Source organism: Helicoverpa armigera, chromosome 1, assembly GCF_030705265.1.
Source record: "Helicoverpa armigera isolate CAAS_96S chromosome 1, ASM3070526v1, whole genome shotgun sequence".
NCBI lineage: Eukaryota > Metazoa > Arthropoda > Insecta > Lepidoptera > Noctuidae > Helicoverpa > Helicoverpa armigera.
This window is the reverse complement of record NC_087120.1, coordinates 3,182,893-3,206,183: the sequence shown is the minus strand read 5'-3', so window position 1 is coordinate 3,206,183 and position 23,291 is coordinate 3,182,893. Positions and strand designations below refer to the sequence as shown.

The 23,291-nt window shown below is 36.3% G+C and overlaps 1 protein-coding gene across 1 annotated transcript in view; it reads right to left on the bottom strand.

Moving 5' to 3' along the window:
• Nucleotides 1-22,816, bottom strand: part of LOC110379468 (roquin-1) — a 34,228-nt gene extending 11,412 nt beyond the window's left edge. Inside the window, exons 1-10 of the mRNA XM_049844973.2 lie at nucleotides 22,676-22,816; nucleotides 17,016-17,178; nucleotides 9,664-9,856; nucleotides 6,915-7,078; nucleotides 6,294-6,431; nucleotides 5,653-5,760; nucleotides 5,069-5,264; nucleotides 4,520-4,657; nucleotides 4,027-4,188; nucleotides 3,244-3,385 (exon numbers count right to left, since the gene is read on the bottom strand). Coding sequence (XP_049700930.2) covers nucleotides 3,244-3,385; nucleotides 4,027-4,188; nucleotides 4,520-4,657; nucleotides 5,069-5,264; nucleotides 5,653-5,760; nucleotides 6,294-6,431; nucleotides 6,915-7,078; nucleotides 9,664-9,856; nucleotides 17,016-17,177 — 1,403 coding nt within the window. The 5' untranslated portion in view covers nucleotide 17,178; nucleotides 22,676-22,816. The remainder of the gene's footprint in view (nucleotides 1-3,243; nucleotides 3,386-4,026; nucleotides 4,189-4,519; nucleotides 4,658-5,068; nucleotides 5,265-5,652; nucleotides 5,761-6,293; nucleotides 6,432-6,914; nucleotides 7,079-9,663; nucleotides 9,857-17,015; nucleotides 17,179-22,675) is intronic.
• Between the last annotated feature and the right edge of the window lie 475 nt (nucleotides 22,817-23,291).

Here is a 23,291-nt window from a genome sequence, read left to right as displayed (position 1 = left end):
ACAATTCCATACTATTTGACAGCTGTTTGGACCAGACGCATACGTGGCGCCACCCGGTGGCAGAAAAAATTTCAAAAACCCTCATTGGGCCGTAAAATGTTGCGGGAACCAGACCCACAAAAAATAGGCGAACTGAGAACCTCCATTTTTTATATCGGTTTATGAATGTTTAATACCACTATTGCTAACCTCCCCACTCAGAGACATTTAATGATTACTTAAGTCACTTCTTACTGACGGACTGTCATACAAATCCTTCACTAAGGAATGGCTTAAGTAACCATTAAATGTCTCTGAGTGGGGAGGTAAGAGTCAATATTAGCGGTGAAGGTATTTAGTGACGGTCTAAGGAGATCCTCGGTTGGTTACACTCGGGTAGTAATAACAACTCGTGTCCGCGTGTCAGGACAACTGATGCTAATAATATGATATTATAGGAATGTCTTTGCTTGTAAAATACGTTTGTGTATGGGCCTAGGTAATAGTCGTCCTTATACGAAAGAAGAATATATTGAGTTAGTTCCTCTAAAAGAAACTCAATATATTAGAAAAACTTTTATTATAGTTAATAAGGGTTCCGTAGTAATTCTTATAGTTTCGCCATGTCTGTGTCATATCACACCGACAAAGTCCAAAAATTTAAAGATATACTTTATTAGAGTAGTACCTAAAAGTTTTTTTTTCATTCCAACCCTATCGTGTGATATATCGTTGAATAGGTATTTAAAAATGAAAAGGGTTTTACCAAGCTCGTTTATGTGTAATATTAATATCTTCGGAAATATACGCTCCGAAAGTTGAAAACAATGTGCCCCTAATTTTTGTGGTTTTAAAAATATGAAAAAAAAAATCTCAAATGTAGATTTTTATAAACTTTCTAGGAAAATTATTACAAACTCGATTCATTAAAACATATTTTTTTAACTAAGTTTTAATTTAACCTATATTATATAAGAGAATTATTAAATCGGTTTACGCAATCCAAAATTACAACCGAAAACCCAACATAAATAACCCAGTTAAAAGTTAAAAACTAGTTAACGATATTACTTTAATTAAGTAATAAATATAATTACAACTAATATTCCTTCAATATTATTTTACGGAAAATATTTAGTAAAAAGTAGAATCTCTAAAATAGTCTATGGGCGATGATATGAGTGTGTTCCGACCTTTACATAACTATGTATATTATACATACATACAGATAGATCGATCGCAACGACGGCTCGTAATATTATGCATTATGATACTTATTGAAATTGATGTCTAGTAAATACGGGAATTCAAAGGTTTTCTACCTAATTTTGATATGTATTTAGTAAATTTTCGACTTACAAAGCAAGAATTTTAATATCATTATAAAAATGAGGGTAAAACGAAATAATGTCATATTTTTTAATTGAGGGTGAACGAGAATAATTTCGTTCAGAAACTCACATTGTTTAAGTAAACGTTCTAGAATCTACCACCTATTCTTTTCCCATTGCGATAGAAAATTCGTCTAGATTTATTATTTACATAGGTACTTAAATACAATCTATTTTTTTTCCAACAACTAAATAAGTCGACTAATTAATACCTAATTAACCCCCGACGTTAAAACGATGGGGTGTGATTGGCGATGCAAAGATTATCCGCACGCCTCTAGTGGCGATTTAGAAGCTGTCTAAGAACGACACTGACAGTTTTTTTTATGTCACGATAAAAATTGACACATTTTTCTTTCTTTTTAATTTTTTCGCGACATGTTTTGACACAAATTGTATGCGGCATAGTAGCTCCCAAACGGATGATACGATTGTAATGCGTTTTCTTTTGTTAGAAAGGTATTCAATCGAGTGTTCTTAGCTATGTTTGGTGGAAAAGGTCATCAGGTCGTTTGTTAGGTGTGATAGGAATACACAAGTAAACATCATCATCCTCTGAGCCTTTTTCTCAACTATGTTGGGGTCGGCTTCCAGTGTAATCGGATGTAGCTGAGTACCAGTGCTTTACAAGGAGCGACTGCCCTATCTGACCTCCTCAACCCAGTTACCCAGGCAACCCAAAACCCCTTAGTAAGACTGGTGTCAGACTTACTATTTATAATAATACACAGCCTCTGCTACACTTACTCTTGTAAGTACTCTTAACGTAATACTTCGCCAGGCAATATAAATTCGCAAATATGAAACTAGCTAGTATGTCTGATACTTGATTATTTTCTTCCAATACAGAACATAATGCAAAGCAGTGGCTCACAAGTTCATAGACAGCATAAAAGTCCAGTTTTTCTTAAAACAGTTGTTCACTTTAAAAATGGAATGTGTAAATTTATAGTAAGCAATTGTTTTTAGTAAACTGACTTTTATTAGCTTAAGGATTTCGCAAATAGCATAGAGAAGGAATTACAACCAGCGCATTAGACATAAAAATGAGTTTTTAATTAAGAATATCAGAGCAATATGAACGCATGGTTCCTAATTGATTTGTTTGGTGATTCAATCGGTTTTGCTAATTACCTTAAAAGAAATCACTCTTAAATTGAATAAATATTATAACAAACGTGAAAGTTTTTATACGCGTAGGAGATGGGGTCACGATCCTCAACGAGTGAGGGACCGACTAAAGAAGAAGAAGAAGAAAGTTTTTATGTCTATTAAAAAATACTGATTTTGATGAAATTTTGGTGGTGCCAGGGCATTTTAGGCAGCCACTTTTACTAAAAATATTATTTACTTGTCTTTCTTCAGAATTATCTCATTGACACAGTTTCACTGGTTACCTATAAAGTGCCAGTTAGTTAACTGATAATTAATGCTTTCCGCCAGATAAAGGTTGCTTATAATTTCTACCAGATATTGCTATCTGAGACTTATCAAACCAAAAGTTACAGTACATTTTTCAGATTAGGTCCTGATAGGTCATCAGAGACTTTTTCAGTAGCCAATGAAACTCAATCAAAATCATTCAATCAGTGTTGTATCTTTTTATTCTATTCTTTTAGTTATTTTTTTTGTGAGAGAAAAGAAAAAATACGTGTCCATTATTTTAAGTATATCTAAAAGACGGACTAATTACTTTTTAAAACGCTAATATAAGCTTCACTTGTATCTATGTATGTAAGAAAATCTTGGAATCTTAATTTGACCCAATCCCAGGTCTTCCGGATGAAATTTTGCACACGCTCTGAGTTCTGATGACAATACATGACTAGCGTGTTATTTAAGTATTTTTTCATTCGCCATGAGTATATAGTACCTTTCAAGTTCCTCTTCGGAATGCGCGAAGGTGCACGAAGCTCCCCGAGGACAGAAGGACCTTGTTGCGGCGTCTCGACACATGGACACTTTGTACTTAGTGTGGGTCGGGGTCGACGCCGCTGTTTGTGGCGAAACTTGGCCTGCAAGAGTAAAAATAATAGTCTAGTCTAGTATAATAGTCTTTGTTAAATTACTGTTGGAGTGGAGACCACGGACTAGCAAGCGCAGCGTAGGACGTCCACCAACGAGGTGGACAGACGACCTTATAAAGGTCGCCGTCGACGCTGGATGCAGGTCGCCTCCAACAGGTATCTGTGGAGATCTAAGGGGGAGGCCTATGTTCAGCAGTGGACGGCCTATGCCTGAGATGATGATGATGACTGTTGGAATGAAAATTAAATTGAAATAGGAACATGGTTAAGTTATTTCAACACGCATTTATTATATGGAATCTAAAGTTTATGAAATAGGCGGGTCTAAAGAAGGTGTAGTAACGTTTCTCATCACCCCAAACACCCGGATTTAAGCGATGCTACTTCCATAGGAGATTTAACTCCTCCCCTCATTTTGTTCCTCATCATATGTATATGTCGGAGATAGATCGAAGATATCCGAACAAAAATGTGACAGATAGATGTCAAAAAAAATTGTGTGTATATAGTGAATAGGATTGTACTGAAATATTATACCTGCACTGATCGGTACCTACCCGTACAGGTTTGTCTGTACCGGCAACCTGTTTCTTTATGTAAGCACCCTTAGTATAGATTTATAGACTTACTGGTAGTATTATCCAGACACCGGTCCGGTATGGAGTGCTTCTGGTTGTGGTTGGAGTCCCTGCCCGTGGCCTGCTGCTGCAGGTATTGGACCAGTCCTGCGAGCACCTCCTTGAGAGACGTCATGATTTCTGATAGCTGCTGCCATGTTGGACTCTTGGCATCTGAAATTGTTATTTATTTATTGGATAACCAACGGCTATACAAAACAATGTTATAAACGTAGATTGAGAAACAGAAAGCCATCTATAGGTTTTCACGGATAGCAATAGAATAACACGCTTATATTTAATCAGCTGATCTATCAGATATTAAAATTTGTGATTACAAAGTTAAATTTTGAATAAGTCATGATTTAGCTGCCTACGAACCACAACACTCTTGGTAAGTAACATACATACACCACCTTATTTAATCATAAAGATTTAATGAATACTGCATTAAATAAAGGCCTCATTTTCTTTATATATAAGTATAGAAAAATACTGCACATACCGGGACTAGCATCGATGTTAGCTAGCCTATCGAGATGTAGACTCATGACGATCAGCTGCGAGGGGTCTCCCGTCCTCTGCAGAGCGATGAACAACTCTTGCACTGACTGCGCAAACGATTGAGGAGTTTGCAATTTATCTGGAAATTGTAAATTATTATGTAGAAGGGATGTTATGTTAGTAAGGTTGTTTGTTTAGAGACCAAATTCAGCGAAAGCAGGTCAGTTTTTTTAAGAAAAACGAACCTTTATGCTGTCGGTCAACTTGAACCTAAAAATTTAATGTAAACTGTGTTGAAAAATTATATAAAAATTTATTCGTATTTCATGTGTTTAACTGTTTAATAAATCTAACTTATACTCCATTTGAGGAGGCACTTAACTAAAGGTAGGTAAACAATGTAGGTAGATTACATAATAAGGCATTTTAAGATTGTTTATCTTTAGTTAAGTGCCCAGTTTTGCAGTTTGTCAGTCTGTTTGAAATACTACCTACCAGCATATTTAGTTCATAGAGCTCACTAGAACTTGAGTTTTTTTACAGTATTTACCTATAATGCTTTGCATATGACTCTTATGCGCAGTATCCCCATACAGTAAAGCGCTCCATTGATCCGGGGCTATCCTCAGCCCTGCCTCCGTAGCGATCTGGACTATCTGAGCGTCGTGCTCCCGACGCAACGTCTCGTATGTTCGGAACTCCTCTTTCAGTTGCATTAGAGAGGAGTCGCATTCGCGTTTTGATACCTGGAACGGAGAATAAGTTAAAAATAGTATAATTGAAATATTTAAAGGGGGAATTACAGACTTTGACATGACTTTTAATGCTGTGTGTTACGATACAAAGCGGCAGTGAGAAGGATTGCGTCTCTTTTATTTGCAACATAATTAATCGTTTTGATTTAAAGATTAATGCGACAGCATTTTCACTGATATACATACGAGTATCTTGCAGAAATTAAGTTAAAAAAAGAAACCGTTTCCATACACATCAAATATGAAAAACTCGAAATTATACATTCATGGTTTTGCTTCCTCTTCAATGCTATAGCTAAACAGTACCCTGGCGCCATCTCCCACCCATTCCGATGCAGTTACCTCCCGAAACAACCACGTCCGGTGAGGACAAACTTACCTTAAAACAAGAAGCTCTGTATAGGAGCTGGACGACATGGCCTATGCTAGTTTTAGAAGCCTGCGGAAAATGAGGCTCCAGTCTTTGGACTACAAACATCACTAACACCTGGAAAAGAAGCAAAGAAATATTAGTAGTTTCAATATGTACAAAGGTAACAAATATTTCAAAATACATATGTAATGAGATAACTTGATTACTGAATTAAGTTATAGCAAGAATATTAATACTAATAATTTAAAATAGATGAGTTTGTTTAAATGTACTAATTGACCATTGGGACCATTGGACCATTGGGACCATTGGGTTGATTTGAAAATTGATTTCAGTGTAATAGCCCATATGCTATAAGTTCCTTTTTATTGCGGTACGTGAAGTAATTTCCATTTTTGCATTCTTGAATGGAATGTATCTGAAGAGTTCTTACGCTTTAAAATGGACAAATATTTTTTTTTTGCCCTGATAGTGAAGGAAAGCATGCCAAAGGAACCTAGATTTGAATGTCACAAATGGAATCACAACCCGCATTGAGCAAGCGTGGTGATTAACGCTCAATCTTTCTCTGAGTGAGTGGAGGCCTGTACCCAGCAGTGGGATGATTAAGAGCGATGATGATGAATTTAAATAATGTACGACTTTACCTTCCTAGAGAGTGCAGAACCATCTTCTAGTGCGAGTAGCACTAACTTTAGAACTTCTTCTTGCATCGCGGGTCCAAGGAACTGGCAGCCACGAGCCCTCACCGCCGCCCAGAGGTTCGCACTCAGCTGCTGAGGATTCTAGAACAATCCATCAATATTAGGGTCATGAGGTCTGAGTATAAATCATCATCTGCTCAAACTTTTACCGAGTATGTTAGGGTCGGCTTGAGGTGTAATTGGTTGAAACTGAGTGCTAGTATTTTACAGGCAGCGACTGTCTATCAAACCTCCTCAACCTAGCTACCACGGCGACATGATGGATAAGACTGGTTGATAGATATAGTTTCTGGCTACTGACCGTAACGACTGCCAGGATGTTCAAATTACAGTCGGGACCCACCAATTTATCTTGCCTTCCGAATTCGTCATGACAAGATGGTCACCCATCTACAGACCGACCGCGCCAAGCGTCACTTAATCTTATGATCGATGTACAAATGTCCGAGTGTCGAGGCACACAGCAATAACGGGGTCTGTGCAGAGACTGATACTTCATTGGACCATAATATTTAGCACGAATTTATACCCCAGAAGTCTAGACTACTGGAGTCAGGGTCCTACCTGATGCTGCAGAATGAGTTCTGTGACGGTCCTCTCGCCGAGGGAGCGCGCCGCTCTCGCCGCCCTCCCGCGCCCTTCTTCGTCGGTGATGGCGCACTGAAGCAGCACCACCAGCTTGCGAAGCATCGGCCGCGACAGCCGGCTGCCTGCCACACTGTTGTTCACTGGAAATATCATCAGATAACATTAAGGATGCAAGAAGTTGGAGCAAGTTAACATGCGCAAGAGCATTCATTCCACGTCGCTTAGATAAAACCACTAATAGGAAAGTATTCGATAAAAATGTGGTGACCTTTACATTATTGTCAATACTTTCCTGATGGGGAAATAATTTCACAAAAAGGCACCATTAGGTACTTGAAACATAAAAATCAAGGGTACGACATGACTACTTGAATAAATGTAAACATTATCAACCCCAACTGTATACAAAAAGTTTTTACTGACGCAAGTACTTTGAATTCCAAAAATATTGCATTGTAAAACTTTTTCCTTCTTAAATCGTTGGGGAGGTTTCAGTGATTGGGCAACGAGTGGAAATGTTAAATTACCAGAATCGTCAACAATACATACAACAAACTTTGTTTGGAAGGTTTCACACTTCAGAAGCCTGTCAAATACAGTAAATATTTTACCTACTTAGTTTTTTGTTGGGAGAAAACGTGCTAAGGTAAAAGCTATCGGATGGAAAATACCACTAAGATTGCGTAAGTATCACAAAGGTTCTAGATTCCGAACGCTCAGAGATACATTTTGTTATCCATGATCTGTACCTACTAGTCTAATTTAATATTATATTGTAACTGTATTGTTTTTTATTTATTTATTTTATTTATTTACAAATTTTTGTACACACACATAATAAAGAAAGATGACAGGAAAGAAAGAATTGTTGTTTGTTTGTAATGGATAAACTCAAAATCTACTGGACCGTGTTAAAAATTCTTTACCATTATAAAGCAACATTATCTGCGAGTAACATAGGCATACATTTTAACACGGTACGGACAGTAGTTCCTACGGGACGCATGTGATACAACGGGAAAATGGCCAGTATAAAATATGAGGTTTACAGCACATTCAGAATCCTAGAATTACTAATACTTTTCTAACGCCTAAGTAACAAAATGTGACACGTCTATAACAACGACGATGACAGAGCAAAGAGGAAAATATTTAGAGTTGGGATGTTTTCTGATTCGTCATTGACATCTAGGTTTTTCAAGGTTCAATTAATCCTGGAATTTACATTAGTCATTAGACAGTTCTTAGTCCAGGAAATCTTACACCCGTATTTATAAAGAAGTAATTACTTGTTGCTAAGTAATTTCTTAATTAAGTCATTACTTATGGTTAGAATTCTTAAATACAAAATCTCATTCTATAGTTGAGTAACACACGTTACTTACTTGAGCAAATGCTTAAGTAATAGTCGAAAATAGATTATGTTGAATTTATGTTGATTTTAGAGATTATTTACTTCAAGGACCATAAAAGATAAAGTATATTAACATTATACATACCAATAGTAATATCACCATGGTTACAGAGTTTGCCTGGTTATTAAAAGGTCTTGAGTTTGACCCCCACCCATTACACTATTGACATGAACCACTCCAGATACGATTAAGTACCGACCTTACCTACTTGAAGAGGTTTCCCTATTATATGTAACATTCTGAACTGGCAAAGGTTAATAAAAAAAAAAAAAAAAAAACAATTTTTTTTTTAGCTTTTTAGTCACTATTCGCATTAGTGAAAAGTTCTCCTCAATACGAATAATATAAGCCCAAACACGAGGTAGTTGATATTTACCATTGCCGAGTTCCCTTGACCTTCTCTCTTCTCCATCATCAGGTCAGCTCTAAACCTTCAGTCTTGTATAGTGCTAACAGACATACACCTGAGTGTTAAGTTTTTACCCTATGCACAACTTCTAATGAACAGCAATCAGAAAAGTTAAGCTTTTTATGTACTAAAATCGTCATCGAAAAAACCTTGTAAAAAGAGAACCCCATGGTTTTTAGATGATATGAACTACTTTTTGGAATCTACACATTATACTGAATCCAACCATACATACGAAGTTTCTGTCGACTCTGGGTTTTTTTCTGGCCATCTCCTTTAAATGTTTACTTTTGCAATCATACATACCATCTGAAAGCTTCCAGTGGCATAAAAACGTAAAGCAGTTAGCAACTGACACACTGGAGTTAAAGGAAGCCCTCTTTGTGTCTCTGATTGTAAAGTGTCTTCAATTCTCGGTAAAATAACATGTCTCACAACACTTTTGGTGAAACGAAATCTCTTTTTAAAACAATCTTCCGAATAGTCATGAAATGGATCCACATCACGAAAGTAAACTTTGGGATTTCTAGGTTCAGCAACTTCTATCTCCTCTAATATATTATCATCTATATTGTCTACAACAGCAAAAACCGCTTCGATACTATCCAAAGTGTCTATTTTTTATTCAAATAACGTCAAAGTAGTGCTTTAGTAAAGGAAATGGTGACTATTACTTGGCTGAGAATTCTAACTTTTGACAGTTCTAAGTTTGAGCAAATTCTTAACTATAGAAGACAAATCGTTACTTAAGTAATTACTTTTACTCAAGTACTTACTTTTACTTCTTTATAAATACGGGTGTTAGTCTATCTTTAAATTATAAAGGAGAGGTTTTTTTTAATCCAATGTTTTTATGGAAATTCCGTATCAAAATATTCGATTTGAATGTTCTAGAACTCACCATTGCCACAGTACTTGAGGTAAACGGAGAGGTGTTCCATACATTTGACGATGCTGTCGTAAGCCTGTTTGTCGGAGTCGGGAAGCGCTTGTATGGAAGGTGGGTGGTACGGCTGCGCCGGCGGCGTGTATCCTGCGAGCTGAAGTAGTGCCGTGTTTACTACCAGCTCTTCGAGTTCCACTTGAATGGCTGCCTGCAGGACAAAGAAAGAGGAGCATTAGGATAATTGATATCATTAAAGAAAACTCTATGTTAATTTTGCGCTGTTCCGAGACTAGCATCTGAAAAAGGGACTGTCCTGTTAGAATACATACTTAATAGAAAATCTGTTTTTTTTTCTTCTTAATAATGACATTATTTCGATCTCTCTCTTTCCTTTTATGCATCCCACATGGTGGTGGGGTAAGCATTTCTAATTTTTCTTCTCCACTTCGCTCTATTTATGACATTGCTATCGGATATTATTTTGATCTTAAATTCCTATTTAAATATAAAGTGACAACCAGACACAATTAGAGGATGTTAAATACTTATTAACCTCAGCTAACTCCCGCTGTCGAATAGTATGCGGGTGCAAACTTTCAGACAAAAGCTGGTAAACAATTAACCGGGAAACGCTTAACTTTATACATTGTCCAGTTAAACCAACAACAAATTAATAGTGTTATGTAGTTCTCACGTTTAAACTCCACATACAATAGCTAGTCGTATATGGTAGCGCAGTGTTGAAATGTCATTAAATCTATGCATACTAACTACGTATACTACTAATAATAATGTGGACACATGTATTTGCTTGTTTGCCCCTAAACGCTCCGAAACTGATTTGAAAAATTCTTTCACTGTTGTAAAGCTACACTATTCTTGGGTAACACGGGCTCTACTTTATCCAGGGGTACGGGAAAAAGTTTTGGCGACATTAGGCGCGGTTGCAACCGCGTACAAACAAACATATGTACAACAAAAAACTAATTTAATCTTTATTATATTGCATAGATTGATAACCCTTAAATTAGCAACAGTACAGTTACCGGCACGGATATTGGGCTCTCGGCGGAAGAGTGGGGATCGCTTTGCGCACCCGTACGTATAAGGCAATAAGGCAGTAAATCGCTTCTGCGCAGGTGAAGGTCAGGGCTCAATATCCGTGCCAATAACTGTAACATTAACAAACAAGTTTTCTTTCATACAAAACCACAAACTGCAAGTAGGCATGTATTTGTGTACCCGTTCAAAGTGCAATCATAGTCTAAGGACCCTTACTTTATTAAGTAATTCTGCTTAAATGAATCTCCATTCATTCACGTCATTGGGAACGGATACTCTCTGCGAGTAGCTCTTCACATTCAATGCGGTCATGATGGGCATGTAACAGGGTGCATATTATACGATAAATGCCGAAGAAAAAGTTTTTAAAAAACTATTTCAGTACTAACCCGTTCTATGCCGGAGCTCAGATATACGCGACACAGGATTGATTTTCTATTGTTTTGTAATTAGTGACATACAAACAGCTAAGCCCGGTATTATTATTTTTACCCTAGCTTAATTTGCATGCCCTCACTAGATCTAAGTTGACTGTGAATACAGTATTGTAGACCGCTGGACCTATGTGTTTGTTGTTTATTGTATTTCATTATTTTTATAAGAACTCTTGAAAAACGCTACTGAAACTTGTATTGTTATGTTTCGTTTCTTGACAGGTTTTTAACCGTGAAAAACTGGACCATGATATTCCCGCATTAACAGCGAAAACCAAGCCACTAATCTAAAAAGTTGCATTTAAATAAATCAAACATCACATTGAAACAGATGTCTGACCTTCAAAACATTGATTTAAAATCCGTTTGCATTCGAACCCTAGGTAGGTCTCCCCCACACTGGACAGTACATATGTACTTAATAATACTGTTTGAAGTAGCTCAATTACGACCCTCAAAAATAATAAACAGGATGAAATCGCCCGACCCTCCTCTTATTAAACGTTTGGTGCAAGTATTTTTTGTTGCACATCGATCATTTTTCTGTTGTTATTGATATAAACTTCACACAAATTTTCACAGAGTTTTGTCTGCGCAACAAATCGGTGCATTCAAAAGTCTGAGCCAATGATAAGTCTGCACAAACATCTTGTCATCATATACAGCCTCACTTATAAAAATCTCTAATCATCTTCTAAGCATCATTTTAACTAATAACTACTTAAAGCATTAAGTAGTGATTAAATGTTAGTTAAGACATGCTTAAGCAACGTTTATAATTAAGAATTTTCTTAAACAGCCATTAAGTATTACTTATTATTTAATTCACGTTTATTAGTAAGGCTGTAAGTTCGTACAGATATCTGTCTGTTCTGTACCGGGTGGACTCACCACTATGCACTGATGAAAACATTCACGAATCGCGATTGAACAAAAAAGAAAGGAAAGAAATTGAATGAATTAGAAATTGTTGAGTACACTGTCATTGCCGATGGCAGTCAGAGCGTGTAAGAGAAACTATTTAGGGCTGTTAAACGTTATAACTTTACAGTAGACGTACTCTTCAAAATAGTTAAGTAATCTAGATTATTCTAATAAATGTCCGTTCTTTTAGATTATCAAAAATATTAAACAGGTATTTTTTATTTTAATTTAATACCTACTAAAAATCATTAAGGCATTAAGGCAATAATGTTTGGTAGTGCGAGATTGTGTCGTCACTTTTATGTATGTACCTAAAAGTGACGTAACAAAATTAAAACGTTGATGTTGGTGAGAAAAAGAAAAAATACGTGACCATCATTTTAGGGTTATCTAAGAGACACTAATTACTTTTTGTCATTCATCATGCCTATCCGCTATGACCGATATGGGGGACCGCATATCCATGTCGTGACATGATTTCAAATCAATAGTCACATCATTTGTTGCTGATGATTATAATTCTGACGGTCTTAAAATCATGTATAATAAGCATAATTTATCTGACTTTCTTTTAAAAATATTCTAGGGACACTATCAAAACATTCAAGTGTCATAATCGGCTTACTTCTACGAGTGAGTACACAAGAGAAAATGAGAAATAGATATTTTGAAAAGCAATACTTGAGAATGAGCGTGCACCATTTTAAATCAAAGCAGATATTTAAGCTGCGTTCAAACCAAACTGACTGTCAGCCGCCGAATGTCAGCGTCTATACGCATAGCGTAATAAATAACGTATCGTCGGTAAGATGTGAACGAAAAAGTGAATATGTATGGAAATACAATAAACTGCGTAACGTTCGCTCACATTCGGCGGCTAACAGTCAGTTTGGTCTGAACACAGCCTTATCGTAATAAAAAAATTACATCAGCAAGTCAGCTGACTAAATTCATTTATAGTCCAAACTCAGATAAGAATGGTTATTGACTTCAATAACACAATTACCAAAAACAAGCATTTCTGTTTTGGTTTTAGTTCTGTAATTAATGACGGAAAACGTATGACTGTACCACTGCTATAAATATTATTACTGGACAATACTATTTTTGGATATACCTACCTAGATGTTATTTTGAGTGATATCAGAATACCATATTCAATATTTTATCCCCTTTTTGTGGTTGAATAATCTACACTTGTATAATAAAAAGGAAACATTTTTTTGATTGTTTGTTTGCACCCTAAAGGCTGAGAAACTTCTGAATCGATTTGAAAGATTCTTCCTCTGTTGGGAAGCTACACTTTTCCCGAGTGACATAGGCTATACTCTATCCCGGCACGGGCAGTAGTTCCCACAGGACGTGGACGAAACCGTGAGAAAACTGCTAGTTAATTTATATTAGCTGTTTTCCGAGATTTAGCCCGCATCCCGAGGGAACTACTTCCTCCTCCTTGATAAAATATAGAATATTAGCTTCCGCCCGCGTAGAGTTCTGTTATATCGCATTTCCAAGAAAATTCTTAAAAATCCGGGATAAAAACTATCCTACGTTCTTTCTCAAGGTCAAGTCTATCTCTGTACCAAATTTTATTAAAATCAGTTCAGTGGTTTAGACGTGAAAGCGTAACAGACAGACAGACAGACAGAGTTACTTTCGCATTCATATTATTAGTAAGGATGTCATCCGGGGATAGTAGAGCTTCCCAACAGTGAAAGATTTTTTAAATCGGTTCAGTAGTTTCGAAGCCTTTAGGTTACAAACAAACAATTTTTTTTTCTCTTTATTAAATATATTATTAATACCTATAGATAGAGATAGTACTTACGATTTGTTTATAGTGCTGATACTGAGTCATGCAAGTTAACGTTCTCGATACGTAAATTATCTTACAACTTTATCACGCAGCACTTACTTAAAGAATTGTTTATTTACTAAAGCTATAATCGGCTTTTGGTCTTATCAAAACGCCGTCACTCAGTTGATAGTAAACGCTACTTTTCGGCTGAATTAATGAAAGGGACACATTCAAATCAAGTGACGTATACGACATATGACTTAATAATTCAGCCTAGTTATGGCCTAATTTTCTGTCTTTTTGTATATGAATAAGAAGTTCTTCGGATAACTAAAACAGGAGTGCGTGATTGTAATCGTTGGACGGAACCCAAGACATAACCTCACATGACTTCATGCGCCACAATCGCCAACCATACTAGTATTGTTTGTTAAGCATAAACGAAACGACTGCATTTCTACATTATCAAAATTATCGGCATGAAATTCTTTACTTTACTTACCTATGCTCTTAAAAAAAATATTAATCTAGTTCTTTAACCAACTTCCCAAAAAAGAGGAGGTACTGAATGGAGAAGTTTGTTTGTTACTCTTCTTTTATTAACCGTATTAAACTTTTATGGAATCATTTTCTACCCCGAATGGTTATAGGTATAAGTTTTAAACCATTTAGTCCAAAAGTTCAGTATATTCCAACTCCTGTCAAATAAAAGCTTTTTGGGCGGGGTTCATGTGACCTAATGAAAAAACTTTTTGTTTGTCATCTTCAAACAGGTCTCGATACGGCTTCCAAGCGAATCTCCGGCGCTACACATCGATATCAAAACAAGAGAGGAAATAAACTTCATAATATCCTGTCAGTAACTTGTCTACCAGAAATAAATAGCAAGGACTTAAAATACACCCTTCAGAATTTCCTAAGAAGATTTCTATTTAAGAGTACCCGCTTCTCGGAAAAGCTACTTAATTGTTCGCCTGTATTGTAGTCGGAAAACAAACAACTACAAAAGAAAAGTAGTTCCAAGTATCATTCGATGAATCTTTAGAAAATAAGTGTTGGACCTGTTTTAATTCAGTAATTAAAAATTCATCATAACATTTGTGTGTGATGTCGTCATTACGTGGCGAGACATTAACGCGGCTCAGACGAAAACCGCTTGGAACGAGTTTACTGATCCAGCCGTTTGTAGGCTTTCACTCTAAATAGCAACACGTGTTTGCCGGAAAATAGTACCTATTATACCTATTAGTACACCTGAATTCTCTTCTGGCGACTTACTTTAAAGATTATTCGTACTTAGTAGAGCTCTCAGATCTTACAAAAATAATTATGTAGTTTTATTTAAACGCTCACAAATCTCTTAAGAAAAGAAAATACAACGATATTTCAATTCTTAAGACCACTCGAAGTCAGCTATAGAGCGCATTGTAATATCGCGATCACGTTTGCGCGCGCTGACACGGTTGATTCCTACGATTGTAGTCTTCCAGCTTTGACAATAGGCCCAGGTCCAAATAGATAGTGGCACAGGACGGACTTATCAAACTCTGCCGTCAGAAACGTACGTGATAAACAAGTAAAATTCACGAAATGCTGACTGACACGTTAGTCTATAGCAGCTACACTGACCCAATTTTTCGCTAGTCTCAATAGATCCTCCGCGTCGAAGCCAATTATGATGCATTGTCATAAAATTGTAAGAATCAAATATTCGTATGGCAAAAAGGATTTTTCTATAAGCGAGGTCTTTGCTGCCGCTCTTAATAAGAATACTTCCAGGGCTTGATCTAATAAGCTTCGTAGCCTGTTAGAGACGATGCTCCTCGGAATTAAATTCTTGTTTAGATGCTTTTACCCTGACAGGGATAAACTCTTACAAAGTTATATTATGGGAACGTGATTTTTAAATCTAGACTAAACGTGAGCACATAGATAAGCTTAAATATTTCTTTGAGCTCAAATACCGAGTGAGGCTGATCGATAGATGCTTCTGATCTTATAAAATATTTCCTCAAGAATTACCAATACAATTCCTTTTAAAAAGAAAAGTAGATAACTAAGCAACTTACAGAGTAAAGTTTTTGATCCGGATAAAAATGGAAGCAATAAAATCGGCCTTGGATTCACATTGAAGGTTTCTTCCAAGTTCTTGAATTACTTAGGGATAAGAAACAGCTGCTATCCTGAGTAAAATGACCCTCTCTGAAGTAAAACTTGCTTGCATACAATAGAATTTTATTTGGAAGGCGTGGAGCGTCATAAGCCATATCTTTCTGCAGCGTCATATAAAACGTGAATCATTTATATGTACGTTGCAGTGGACGTACTTGTTATAACGTCAAGCGCTATTTTGGGCTACGAGTTCATCTTTTGAGAATTATGTACTTACCCGATAATGAAATTGAAACAAGGTAAAACATTTTTCGCCAAAATGTGCGATTGCCTTCAATGCCTTTTGACAGTGAAAACCACTGTTTTGCATTCACGGGAATGCGTTACAGGTATCAATTCACAGAGCACCTGACCAGCTCAAAGGCTTTAATTAGTGTTTCACGGGAAATGTATGCGTGAATTTAACTCGATTTCGGGTAAATGTTTGTTGTGCAACCACGACCTTTGAACTATTTTCACTGAGAGGCTTTTCATTGGGAACGAATTAAATTGCATTTATGGGGAACATAGATTCTAGGATATACCTAAGTCCTCTATCATAATTCTGTCTAACGTGGGAGTCGAATTCGGGTCGCCTTTAGAAAGTGTTTCTAACTACTACTACAAAGGAGAAACCAATATTTGTTATTTTATAATATACGTAACGTAAAAACTCGATCTCAATCTTGATTGCCCAGACTGCGTGGCATCAATGTCTCCTCATTAATCCCTTGGCGATGTAGAAGAAGCTGAATAAGGTTTCAGATCCCAACGGACTAAAATCCACCAGTGTTTCTTTCGCTGCCCTTTGCATTATGGGACCACAGCAACTAGGAGGAACTCAATGAATGACTTCTCAGCGGGCTCTGGGTGTGATATTGAATTTGACTTACACTGCTCTATCGATTGACCCTACCTCTATATTAAGTAACAGCGAACGACTGAGATGTAACGGTGATTTTTTTCGAAAACATCCTATATATGTATAAAGGTCTTACCTGATCGAACGGACATTGTTTCCTGTGTAAATGTTTGAGGCATTGTCTGCATAGTGTGTGGCCACATCCGAGGCTAATGGGGCTGCGGGGCGGAGCGCCGAATTCGCGGCAGCACACTGGACAGTTCAAATAATCCGTCCATTGAGGCGCCTGGATTGGCATTCTGAAACAATGGAGCATGTTTAGTACTAATCCACCCCTAAGATGACCCTCTGACCAGTAGGCCTTTTGGACAAAAAATAAGACCGTGTTCTGAAAAAGTATTGGACATCGGTTGTCTTTGTTTCCTATAAACTAAGTAAAACCTTAGTCGCAATTATTTGTCGTTAAAATATAAAGCAGTTGCTATGCGTGACAAAAAATTGCCTGGCACACGACATAGTAGTAGTTCGTACTTTAAACTAAAGAAAATCGAAAACTAACATAACATTTATATAACTGCATTTTAAAGTCAAATGCAGCGACAAAAGCTTTTCACGTCGTCCCGGGCCCTAGGAAGTAATCTAGCTTTATGATCAAAAGCAAAAATCATTTCGATCAGTTGCTCCGTTTGAGCGTCGTACAAAAAGATACTCTTTCAAGAAATTTAAAAAAGATTTCTCTCTTAAGATTTCAGACATCCTCTCAGAAAGTGCAATGCCTCGGAAATACGCCAGACGGAGGCGGATATAAAGCAAACATTTCATTGCCTATCTCAGAACCTTTATTTCTTTTTTATTTCGGCCGTACTCAAATTAATTGGATGCGCTTTTTAGACAGCCTGTGGTTTTTTAATCGATTATTGTTTTATCCCGCGAGTGCGTACTATGGGTTTGTACGGAATACGAAAGGGGTGGTCTAGACTGTTTTTTATATTGTGATATTTAATCGATCGTCTAGGTAGCCGCAAATAATACGACTTCATTAGTGAGGATTATTGCAGAGGTTAGGTACTGTTGATCTGCTATTGAACGATACGTTATTTCAACATCCTTGAAATAGTATTCGTCCTTTATTCATGGCAATAAATTGATGACTACAGTGAAATGATATCTTAACAACCCCATGTAGTTTCTATACATATTTGAATGAATCGCTTTAAGGTCATATCTTTACTTGATTGCGACAGTATTTGATTTATTTAGCAAGGATACGGTGTGTAAAAATTAGGAGTACCAGGGACTTCATGTGGTTGTGTTTGTTAAAATATTCGGTAATTTAGAATTATATAGGCTGGCAAGTAGATATAGCCAGTATAGGACACACTTGAGAGCACGTACGGCAACTTTGGCGTACGGCCGCCGTGACGTGGCCGTCATGTGTCGCTGCTCACGGGCCACACGCGCGACAGCCTCAAACGCCGCCAGAAGAAGCAAGAAGCGGCCACAAAAGTGGCTGAAGCGACAAAAAAAGACCAGGAAGTGGGTCAAATTAAGATGCCAAGATTTCCTTACATAGTTACATACAGGTCGACCTAATAAACTAACCTCCCCACTCAGAGACATTTAATGGTTACTTAAGCCATTCCTAAGAGCCCTACCTCATTAGGACGCCAATGGCGACGTCGCCGGCTACGTATCCAAGCATTAGTATTGAAAAAATCGTTAGTATAGCAAAAAGCGTTAGTATTGAAATGTATGGAAGATCCCTCTTTTTTCTCAGTTTGTATTCTCCCAGTGCTGGGCGAAGGCCTCCTCATTTTGTCTCCACACCTCTCGATCCTTTGAGTCCTACTACCAAACAAGTTTGTAGCCATCCCGGTCGTCCCGTCATCTCTTCCGGGGCCTACTCCGCCTGCGATGGCCATCCTGTGGTAGCCACTGTGAGATCCCATATTTCAGATTAATCGTTATTTCGGGAAGGTAGATTATGTACTGTTTTCTAACTACTCGGCATGTATTTAATACTAGCTTCTGCCAGCGGTTTCACCCGCCTCCCATGGGAACTACTTCCCGTACCAGGATAAAAAGCCTATAGCCTTCCTCGATAAATGGGCTATCTAACACTGAAAGAAATTTTCAAACCGGACCAGTAGTTCCTGAGATTAGCGCTCAAACAAACAAAGAAACAAACACTTCAGCTTTATAATATTAGTATAGATACATTGCACATTTTTGTAATAATAAGGTTTTCAAACTTAATTATCTAGTTTCTTGAAACCTGGCAGTTATTTATTTACGGGTTGATTTGGGAGTTTGATCGTCCATTAAAATTATTGTCAAGGTCAACAAGGACTACATATCATTATTTATTAGGGCTATAATTTGAACACCTTTGGGAGTCATTATGGGTAGTCTTAAATAATAAACGATCGAGAGGTAAAAATCATATAACGCGGTCTAAGTTGCGTACATACTTTTTACTACGTGGTTATGTTTCTCTGATAATGGATATTGGGTTGTATTGTCTTCGTTCAGCGAACGCTAAAACCCAATACCTCTACAAGACATCTGGAAGAGTGGGGGTGAGGTGTCATGGATCCGAAAAAGACCTCCCGCTGCTTTGCCTCAGCAGGAGCTGACCTGGCCTGCTGAGAGATGTCCTTTAGGATTTCGATCGGGGGAGTAAATGAAATAGGGCCCGCCTTGCTCGTTTTATGGTTTGTTATTATGAAGTGATTCATCTTCTATCCAAAAATACAGAAAAATCCACAAAAACGAGACTTAACTAATAATAAAAATTAATACGTGTACCTAGACGACTATTTAAGAAAAAATCTTGAAATAGATTTGAAAAGGGTTAACTTTTGCCGAGTGTATCCCATGGTCAAATTTGTCCGTATTGACCTACATACTATATTATACATACTATCAACTCATGATAGGATGCGCTATACTTACAAGTAACCCTGTATAAAGCTCAAAAAGCATTTATGAAAATATCATGTATATTAGGAAAAACCTACATTTGTTTGATAAAATATGTGATAGTCATAATTATAACACTAGAAATAAAAATAAAATAGCTATCCCGCAGTTTAGACTATCTAAAGTACATACATCTTTCATGGGATTTTGTGTCAAATGTTATAATAAAATACCAGATTCTGGAACTGGATGACATGTGGTTTAAAACTAATACGAAAGCCACACTTTGTAAGCAAGCATATTATAAATTAGAAGATTACATTCAAGATAAAAATGCTTGGAAACATGCTGGTCCGGCTCCATAGGACATACTGACAATATCTTATTAATTAACAAATTATAATTACACCAGCAAATAAAATTGTATTCTTCTTTTGATTATTGTGTGCCAAAATACCTATTCACTGATTTGTAAATGTGAATACCATGTAGCATTTTAATTATCGTTTTATCGTCATTTGTCTTTGCGATTCTACATGATCTTCGCATGCTGTTATTGTACCTGTATCAATACATACAAACTGTAATACCATTCTATTTTTAAAAAGAGTAACAATGTTTCACAACAGTTTTTTGCTTCTTCTCCATAGGAAGCTTCTTTTGGAATGGGTAACTAGAATTAAACTTAGTTATATTTTTGACGTTCATAAGTACTTGTAAGGGCCTAAATGAAATAAATGACTTTGACTTTAATGGAAGTGGTGGAAATAGGTTCTTTATTTCACAGTTAGTATGAAATCCAAATATTTTTGAAGTTAGTCCGAGGGTTCCCGAGAAAAATATGTTCTAATGTTCCACATGTGCAGTCACTTTACAAAGCCTGAGCCATTTGCCCAGTAATGGGAGTAGTTGAAATAGGATCTTTACTTCACTCTTGACATGAAATCCAAATATTTTTGAAATAGGTACCAGGGGTCCCAAGAAAAAACAGTCATTGCATAATTTATACTACTGAATACTGAGTCATCACAACCTATGAACCATCATGAGACATATTTAATAATAATTAATATCTGATCATGATAAAACTAATTTTATTATTTATTCTGTACCAAAGTAACCATAAAAAATTTAGAAATGGTATAAGTCGCAAAAGCTTTAAGAATAGTACCTATTATCATTTTATAAAAATTCAGGATATTATGGGTCAGGTTTAAACTTATCTTTACTAATATAATAAAAAGGAAACTTTGTAGTTACTAAGCTGTTAAAGTATGTGTTACCCCTCTTTTACAATAATCTATTTTTGGTATACTTGAATGAACTGTTACAGTTACAGCCTTTTATCGTCCCACTGCTGGGCACAGGCCTCCTCTCACACGGAGAAGGATTGTATATTTGAAAAAAAATATATCATAGACAGGGAACCTTAAAAACTAGGACAAAAACTTAGGCAGTAAGCGGCATGGCAGAAACAATAATAGCAGAGACACCATATGGAAGGAAGGTCAGGCTCCTTCTATCAGGTCAAGCATCATACTGTAGGCATGATCAGTTACTGGAACTAAGATGTTCAGGTAGTTTGTCAATTCAAAACCAATCTGTCAAGGATTGATCTTGAGAGACTGATTTTATTATGAAAATAATGGGCAGGTTTAAAAGAAGATGTGTATGGGCCGAGCTAGTAAAATATCCTACAAAGACCCATATTTTGACACGCTACTCTTTTAGGAGACTTTCGAGTTGTGACATCTCTGCTAAGTAATGGTCAGTTTCTATGGCCAATCTGACCATTGTTTTCTGATTAGAGGTTTAGCTCCATACAGAAAATGTGAAATTTCCATCTCTATTAATTTCTGTCGGATACAATGGCTTTAGAAACCTGCAGTTTAACATCTACTTAAAACATTGAATCTACTACTTAATCCCATTTGTCCAGTTTTCATTTAATTATTAATAAATATTAGGTTTTCTTAATATTTGATATGAAATCTAGTATGTTTTAAAATATAGGAATAATGTAGTGTCAAAATATGTTCTGATTGATATAAAATTTGAATTCAAAAGTCAAGGATAAAAATCTTGATAAAGGCATGTATGTTATAAGGAAGAATGCTCTACCATAATGACTAATGTGTGTATATATAGATAGCTAGGTAATTGCAACTGGAGAGATTAATAGGCAGTATGTCAGGGATATTAATTAATGACAGAAAGTGTTAAAAAAAACACAGCTAAAGGAGGATCTATAGTAACTTTTAATCTCTATGAGAAACAGTTACACTTTTTTATAAAGTGATAAAAGCAAGAAATCCACAAAAAATATAGCTTCAATAAGAAGTGATTTAAAAGAGAACCTACATTGTTGAAAGCTGAACTACTCAAATATGTATGAATGTTTTTCCCAAATGTTCTGGGGACTGACAGTGGGAGACCTGAATTTCTTGCTTTTTAATAAGTGTTTATGCTGTAGGCATGCTAAATGATATCGCAAGCGCAGGGAGAGGTCAGCAGTGACATTATGAAGCCAATAACACCATGAATATGGTAAAATATTCACCGTGACATTGGAAAATTAACATTTTGAGAATCATGACGATTTTCTGCGAATTTATATTTTAGTGTCCATAACAGCTATCTTTAAAATACTCTAAGCGGTGTATTACATCATTGGTACCGCAGAATTTATAAAATAAACCCAAAAATAAGGCTTTATACGTAAAAAGTAGACACTGTACAAAAATTATGACATCTGAAAATTGCCACCTCGGCAGTCGCCTGATGGTCTGAACACGCCATGATTCTCAGTTTATTGTCTTTGTGTGGAAGAAAAGGACACAATGACGTTATGAAAACAATATTTTTTCGTAATACCTTACAAATAACTCGAACAGTCATCACAAAAGTAACACATTTAGCTTCTACCCACTTCAAAACATGATCGGTCAGCAGCCGTGAAACATAGACTAGATAGACTTTTGCAATTTATTTATGAAGATGGAAAAATTGTCTGACAGGCGGTGTGGCTAAAGTCAAAAGCACGATCAAAATATTTAATCTGATTTCTCGATTCTACTCTACTCTGTATAACTCTACAAAAGGAAACGAATGAGCTTTAAATCAGGGTAAATTTAATCAAGTAAGTAAATGATACAATTCTACCACATCGACTTCAATAATAGTCGATTTAGTACGGTAATTTAGTCGAGCTAGTGCGTACAGCGATTACATTTATCTAATGTAGTCTTTAGATCTACAATAAAATTGTGCAATACTATAAATACTGCGATAAAATCAGTGTGCAACATTTTTTTTCACTTAAAATCATTGTGCAATCTTCAATATAAGCTCTATCATAAAGCCTCTATGCAGTCAATAAACTTGCGCATTCGTTATGTTGCGCAATTTAATTGGTGATTTAGGTTTGATTTTGAGAGCTCCTTATAAAATACTTTGCTACACGTCATCTGAGCAGTATTTCTTAATATTT